At 37.6% G+C, this 8,044-nt stretch overlaps 1 protein-coding gene, 1 long non-coding RNA gene and 1 other non-coding gene across 3 annotated transcripts; all 3 read left to right on the forward strand.

Moving 5' to 3' along the window:
* Nucleotides 1–515: 515 nt before the first annotated feature.
* LOC112326804 (uncharacterized) lies at nucleotides 516–2,051 on the forward strand. Its single transcript, XR_002980694.2, has 2 exons — nucleotides 516–858; nucleotides 1,355–2,051. It is a non-coding gene; the product is annotated as an uncharacterized LOC112326804 (long non-coding RNA).
* On the forward strand, nucleotides 993–1,106 carry LOC112327058 (small nucleolar RNA snoR100). Its single transcript, XR_002981134.1, has one exon. It is a non-coding gene; the product is annotated as a small nucleolar RNA snoR100 (small nucleolar RNA).
* Nucleotides 2,052–4,216: 2,165 nt separating the features above from the next.
* Nucleotides 4,217–7,837, forward strand: LOC7465868 (uncharacterized). The gene is made up of 2 exons (XM_002303558.4): nucleotides 4,217–4,840; nucleotides 5,647–7,837. Exon 2 carries the CDS (start codon nucleotides 5,834–5,836, stop codon nucleotides 7,580–7,582), a length of 1,749 nt encoding a protein of 582 aa, XP_002303594.2. The 5' UTR covers nucleotides 4,217–4,840; nucleotides 5,647–5,833; the 3' UTR covers nucleotides 7,583–7,837.
* The last annotated feature ends 207 nt before the right edge of the window (nucleotides 7,838–8,044 follow it).

The raw sequence follows: 8,044 nt of genomic DNA on the forward strand, positions 1-8,044 counted from the left end.
CCTGTTAGTACTGACTGGTTTATGGTTATCTTGTTATTTTCTTCTTCATTTGACAAGTAAGAATTATGTTCTGATTGTTGTTGGAAGAGAAAACCGCCAATTCACTTTGGTAAAGCTGCCAATTTTTGCCATTGTGATAGCTGGGGCAAGGATGAGTTTCTTGAAGAATGTAAGTATTTGTTCTCCTGACCAACTTCGTACTTTTTGTGAAGTTATTGGTTGTGGTGGCGAGAGAGACAGAGGCAAGAGACCAATAATGACAAAAAATTGCAACAGATAAAAGTGATGTGACAATTCTGACATCTGACAATCCAAGGGGTGAAGATCCATGTATGCGTGTTGAACTGTACTGCGTAGCTGAAATGCCTTGTTTGAAAAAGTTACAGCTAACTCATTTCATCTTTATCAGTGGACATCTTGGATGACATGTTGGCTGGTGTAGGATGGTCAATGCATGGGTATTTGAAACACGGGGAGAATGATTACTACCCTCCTTTTTCAATGGCCATCATCTGTTTTTGCATGATATTAGGCCAGTAGCTGTGCGTTGTGCTGTTGCCTTGGGTGAAGAAGGCGATATGGTTTCTGCCCATTTTGCTGCTCCTGCTTTTGAAGATTATAGACAGATGGTTCAATATTTTCAAGGAAAACTGAACTGTTCCCTTGAAATTATTCCGAGTGTCATTTTATGTAAAGTTTGTCTCTTGAATACTCTAAACTGCAGGTGGTTGCTGGTAAAGGCCATGAAACATATCAGATTGAAGGTGACAAAAAAGAATTCCTTGACGACTGGGAAGCGTAGCAGTACGTTGACGAGCTTCACCAAGCTGGGATAGACACAAGTGAATTCCCATGGAGGTAATTTAATTCATTGTTATCAAAATAGTAATCAAAATGCAGCCCGGTCTTGATTGTTCTCATATTATCAAGGATCAATTGTGAAATTTGTCTAACCTGTTTATAGTAAGCTCATACTTTGTTGGATTACTAGGACATGGAAGTACCATGGTAATGCGTACAGAAATTTAGTTTTATGGTTCAGCATCTTCTTCCTCTCATGCCTATGTTGGGGTTTTCATTTGGGAATCTGATTCCAACTTACATCTTCTAAAATCTTTTCTGATTCAGTACTTGTCATCAGATGGATTATTTCAAAGAACTAGGATCTCAAACTCTCATATCGATAGTGACATGTGCAGAGTAACAACGAAAACAGAATAAAAAGATAGTTTCTCTTTGTCTCTTGTTTATTGATCATCACATGCGATGGATCCAGAACTTGATGCGTACAAAAAGACATGAACTTTTTGCATATATCTCATGCTTTTATTTTTTCGTGCCTCTGCTGCAGCAGGTTACCAGGAAGCCATTGATTTAGTGTCAGAGAGGAATTGGTCGATACTGAACCTATCCAATGCAACGAAGAGAACAATAGTTTTGGGTTTTGTCTTGTATAAAAGTAGAATCTATTCAATTCCCAACGGTAGTTATCAAAAGGAAGAGAATGCTTCGTGGCTGGAAAGATCTTCACGGTGCAATCCTCGATGAAAGCTTCAGAAAGGGTATGGTAACCGGTAAGATCTGCACTTGCAATCCCTTAAAATGAGTTTGTAAAAGCTATTTTTTTGCCCCGTTGGTTTTTTCAGGTCTTTGTGCAGTCTAAAGTCTGGTGTAAACATATAGGGTGGGAATATGAAAATTCTGATCCTGTGAAGTACCAGAGGTACACATTTGCATGCAGAACTGCATGGACATGGACTACTGACTGTATGCCAAGTGTGAGGAATCCTTCGATGTTCTTTTCAGTATACCAAATTGGTTTTTGTGCTTCAATGGTCCGTTTCAAGATTGTTAAAATCGCAAGTTAACTATTTTACAAGTCAATTTGTATTTAGCATGCAAAATTGGTCGGACTCAACTTGGTAAACTCGGTAAAATCATGCAAACTCTTGATTTTGCACTGATTTTATACTAGTTTTGAGTAAGGATGTCCCTCGTGTTGAAGTAGATCAATTCATGGGGATCACTGAAATAGTAAATCCCAATTTCTATCTTGCTTCTTTCTGGTCTTTGAACTTTGATACCATCGATGATGGATGCACATCTGACATCAAGTTGGAACTCACATAAATTGCTGTGGAAGGAAAAGTTGTTACTTAAATCTCTACATTCAGAGCAAATGAAATACTCGTAACTGTCTTTAAAATCAAGGCTGAGTGGGTGATTGAGCAAGTGAAGAGGAAGCACCAACTCAGTGGGCGATTCAAAGCATGATATATGTAGCCAAAAATCGCAACCTGATTGACAGGCACAAGCCGAGCCATGAATGATTTGAGGGCATCCTTTGCAAACAGGATCCTCGATCTCCGCTTCACCTGGACGTGTCAGCACTGCAATCTTCTTGAGCATCTCCTCGCTCTTCACATAAAAACTAAAGTCGTGCCAGTGGCTAATATGACTCTTCATCTCAATGGATGGTTTTTGCAGTCGTCTATACAGAGAAGAAAGAAATATGTGTAGTATTCAAGATGAAATCACCTCCCTTATCCTTCAAGGAATTGAGTAGTGCAAACATCATTTAAATAAATAAAAAATCTAAGCTCCAATTAAAAAAAATAAATGACTTGGTGTTGGTGTTTGTAATGTGCAATAAATTGAATTACAATAATGATGCTTGGACAACTAAAAAGAAAAATCATGGTTTATCAAACTTTTATTTGCTTGATATTATTTATAGAGTAATAAAAAGATCAAATTTTTATTTACTTGATGTTATTGATGGTACGAAAGTTCATCAATTGCATCACAAAGTTATTTATTATTTAGTTGAAATTATCTATATAATTAGTTAAAAAGTTTGCTTATAACTTTATAATTTTACAATTTAATTTTATGTGAATTTTTTTTTTTTACAACCTTCGTCCGTTTGCTCTCCTGTTGAAGCAGAATGAAAAGCGAGGAGCTACTAGATTCAATGGTAGACCCATCGTATTTGCTCGAGAGAAACAATGAGGCCCTTCTTGGCTATCCCCAGGCATTTCATTTCATTTCACTTCACGTCAGTACCCTAAAAACCCTTTAATAAGTTTATTTATCATCAATAATTCAGTACTGTCAGAAAACTAGCAAATGCTTAAGTTGTACCTTTGCTTAACAATCAGAATCTATGCCCGAAGGTTGATGAGGGTACAGTGCATGTGATGTGTCTTCCCACCATGATGATCCTGACAGAACAAGGCCTTACACTTTTCGACTGTCTTTAATAATTTGATCGTTGTTAATCTTTGATGTCTTTATTTACAATTTTTCAACAACGAGATAGTGTGTAGATGGTCCTGCCACGTTGTAATTTGATAGATGGTCCTGTCACGTTGTAATTTGATAAGGTTTGAGTTTTGGTTAATAACCAGTGCCTTTTTTCTTCTTTTTTTCTTTCTTATGGTGAACTATTTGCTAAAGCAGCATCAAGGAATATAATTAGTACGCATCAATCATCATTGTCTCAGAACATTGATCACACTAAGTGTGCCCTGTATGGAAATTCCAATGATTTCATTTTGCTAATAGGGTTTGATAATCTGTTGTTCAAGCAAGGCAAAGTCAAGAAAAAAAGAAGGGGAAAGAAAGGTCTTACCCTCAGATTCCTGAACTGATAACCTGCTTATAAATCTTAAAACTAGACCCAAAGCTGGAATTCCAAGTTTAATTGGCTGAGGTATCCCTGTGGATAAAAAAGAAATTTGATTTTCATCACCGCCCTTATCATTTGTCATCCTCTCTCTCTCTCTCTCTCTTTTTTAATAAAAAAATAATAATTGTGACTTGCCGATGCAGGATAACTTCAACTCTACAGTCTACACAGCTTTAGGTGTATCCTAAGTCAAAATGATGGAATAATTTTGCTGTTTCTCTGCAGTAAACACGAGGTTTCTTTCCTTTCTTCCACATCTCTTACAGTTTCCAGTAGCATTGATGTAAAGTTAATGCCTTGGTGCAAATGCGTTCGGTGATTCTCTGTTTTTGATACTACTCCTTTCAATTCTATTTATATACTGAAACTGTATTTTCAAACTAGACCTCCTGTCTGTTCCATCTTGAAGAAAAGGAAAGGAGAAGCACATTAGAGATACATTGCTCAGAAGCCATATTTGATTCAACATGCCATCCAAAGAACACCATTTCTAAATTTGCCCACAAAAAAACATTTATGACATGATTGCACCAATAGTAAAAACAATAAATGGGTTTTTCTAGAATTGCCAGATTATCTAAATATTGAATGCATACATAAAACCCATTAATCCTTACAGCTGTAACTTGAACGCGAGACAAAAGTCCTTTGCGCATGGAAGTTAAAAGACTTGAAGACAGGAAGCCAGTTTACATGGAAAGACAATTTGTCTCAACAAGAAAGGCAGGTGTTCGGTACTGAAAATAGATAAGAATTATAAATGGGCTTATCTCAAATCCAGTGACAAAATCTTTAAAATGCTAAAGAACATTCTTTTTGGAGTTACAAAAAAATAAAATAAAAATAAATAAAAGCACTGAGTAAGCTTTGATGTCTATCTGCCACAATGACCAGCCAGTATTAACAAAAAAAGGTTAATTGCCACCCATAACTCTTTCTGCCACTTCCCACCCAGCTCACATACTCACTTCCATAAACAGCAAACACACTCACACTGCACAGATGGAAACAAAACATATCTTTTTTTGCCTTTTAAAGGGTGAGAGTGGAGATATAAACCCACGGTGAAAACAGCTCTTCTAAAAGAAATGGGACTTAGAGGTAGATGTTTGATAGAGAGAGAGAAGCATCTTCTTGACTTCTTACATGGTGAGTTGATGTCCATCTTTCAAAAGCTCAGTACTTTGTGCTTCGGTGTTGTTATTCTGATCTTCTCTTCATTTGTTAATGTTCCCTTTTCACTTGTTATGATAATTTTCGGTTTTTTTATTCGTATGCAATACCATGAAAAAGATAATGATTGAATCCAGTTTTCTTTCCTGTGGATTTTATGTACATTATATTTGGATTTCGGAACTGCCCCTTTTTTGAATTGTTCTGGTTTCTGGGTTTATGAGATCAACATACAAGATAGTAGTTATCCTATGAGTTGATTAGTGTCTGTTCACAAGTTTTTTGGTGCCATTCTATTCTTTTCTTTTAAAACTGTTTGAAGCATCATTTTGCAGTTTTTCCTGATTATGGATATTATAAAGTAGCAGTTTGGTATGCTAGTTCGTGCCTTGTTTGACTTTATTGCCTCATTGAAAGGTATATAAGGTTCAGAAATTGGATTGCTTTTCTGCTGGTTTACATCTCATGCCTTAGTGAGGGGAGGATTTTGAAACTTTAAGTACTTATTTTTTTAAGGTCAAGATGGTGCTCTTTCTTTTATATGCGGGTTTGTATTGCTGTAGATATTCAGCCTGATAGTTAGTTTTTACCTCTTCATAGCATCACCTGTTGCATAATTTCACAAGTACAGAGAATCCATGAAGTCAGTGAATTCATTAAAATTGGTTATTGATTATTCTTTGTTATGAAATTAAAATGATGAAAGAAGGCAAATATTTCATATTTAGAACGCCATGTTTGATAGACTCGTTTTCACTTTGAAGTATTCTCTATGCAATCAGGTTCCTGCTTAATGAGTTGCAGTCGAAGTTTGGTAGTCTGATTGCCTACCAGCTTATTCACTTCAGAAGATAATGGAATGTTGATATGTGGGAAGGAATCGGTGCTGTGATTCCCCAGGCGATGGAAAAAATAACATTGACAATTCAGCATCTTCAATTTATGTGATGATCCAGAGTTAGTGAATTCATGATGTCCGCCAACTCTAAAATGGCAGAGCAACTGAAACTGCATCAACGCTGGGAGTTTAGGAGGAAAGACAATGATTCCGATTCTTCTAGCAATGATTCAAAACCAAGTGGCGAGCCAGCTCTCAAAACATACAAACTGATCTCCAGCTTCATTTCAGTTGACAATGAGGAAACTAGCGAGGCTAGTAAACTGCACCAGAATGGGAACTGTGATCCTGGTATTTCGGACCAAATGAAATCTGGGAAAGCTGAAAATGGCCGGAGGAGGAGGAAGAGTAAAAGGGATGATTCAGCTCCTAATGAGATAAAGAAGGGCCCTCGTAAAGGAGTCCGCCGTAAGAAGAGTAAAACTATTACTGATGAGCAGGCTGTATTTTATGATCTTAAGAAATACATGAACTTCTTATTGGAGGATCTTAAAGTTTCAAGAGAGAATTTGTTGAAGTGGATGAGGGAAGAAATGCAGAAATTGGTGGCAGAGGAGACAGTTTCTGAGCTGGAAACAAGAGAACGCAGCTTCAGAGGAGAGAAAGTTCAATTGCAGAACCAAGCCAACTTTGAGGAGAATGCGGAAGTTCAGCACCGAAACATCTTCGAGAAGAACATACCGGCACAACATCAAAACAACATTCAGGGGTATGGCCAACTGCAGGCCCATAAAGAGTTTGAGGAGAATGTCCACAGGCAGAACCTAATCAATTTCGAGAACACTGAAGTGCATCATCAGGAGACCATTTTCCTGCAGAATCGAAATGCCTTCAAATCTTTCAAAGGGGCTCAAGACTGCAATGATGAATCTACAGAGAGGTTTGGTGAAACCAATAAATCAGCTGATTTTAGTAATTGCAGTCTATCATTGGACAGTCAAGCTGGTTATAGCCGAGCAAATGTACCCTCATCAAGAACTGAGAAGGACAGAGAAGAAAGAATGGCATTATCTGCCAAGTTGAATTCTAAACCTAGTTCTTCGGATCAGAACGTGCAAGTGCAGCAGCTAAATAGCATTGTGTTGGGCATAAGAGCTCAAAGCAACAATAAATCTTCAGAGAGGTCTGCAAAAGGCAGAAAGACTAGTGATTCTAATCGTCACCATCAAGTACCTGAACATCAATCTGATTGTGCCCAAGTGATTGGATCCTTGACATCAACTGAGAGGGACAAAGGAGAAAGACTGCCATTATCTGTCCAACCAATGTTTCCAGCTAACTCCAACCAGGTAGCTTCGTCAATGTACTTAACACTGCCTACTGTGTTAACAAAGCCTCATGTAGCAAACCATAGGTTTGATACATCTTCATTGAACTCTATTCAACCAAGACTTGCTGGGAATCAAATAGGCTTGAGTTCAGAAAGACCGAATCTGTTACTAGGTTCAAGCAGTCTTCATGGATACTTTCAGGACATGCAGCCAGAGGAAAGAAGTAGAAACTTTGCTCAAGTGAGTTCCAGAGACATCAGTTACTTCAACCAAAATAGCACGTCATCAATTTTTGGAAATGGACTCCCAGATCCATTTCTTCAGGCCGTAAATAGTAATTTTAATATTCCAACCCAAGTCAGCTTGGAAAATCTAGCTCGAGAAAGCAGCATGCCAAGCCTAAGCATGAGAGGAGGAGCCACGAGGCTTCCAGGGGGGAGCTACTCTTTCTCAGAACAGTTTACAGCGAGCAACTTTCTCAACCATTCTAGTTACAAAGTAGATGGTAGACTAATGGCATATCAAGATGGTTATCAATTCCAAAAATAGTTTTTCATTCGAGGCGAATAATGAGCAGGAACGAAAATTGTACTCAACTATGGGCCCCAAGATCCTAAACATCTCTTTATTGTTTTTGCCTAGCTTCAATGTTTAACAGTTGTAAGAGAGAGCAATTTTGATACTTTCAAAGACCCTTCACCTGGCAATATACTAGGAAAGTGGCGTTTGGAGTGTGTACACGTCTTGATAGATATTGTAATTTAACATTGGCACAAGTGAGATAAGGGATGCTCTTTCAATTAACTTGGTATCTGCTTTTCCCATGATGGGTTATCTGAAGTTTCAATGCCTCCAGTGCACTCACTATGCAAGAAAATGAAAGATTTGAGATTGATTCCTTCACTTTTACCTCTCAAAAAAGGCTGCAGCGATGTCAGAAGTGATTTCTTCATAATCAACAGGAATATTTATCTCCTTTTCATTTGGATTTGATCGATTGGTGTCAATTTT

This window comes from Populus trichocarpa, chromosome 3, assembly GCF_000002775.5.
Source record: "Populus trichocarpa isolate Nisqually-1 chromosome 3, P.trichocarpa_v4.1, whole genome shotgun sequence".
NCBI classification, from domain to species: Eukaryota; Viridiplantae; Streptophyta; class Magnoliopsida; order Malpighiales; family Salicaceae; genus Populus; species Populus trichocarpa.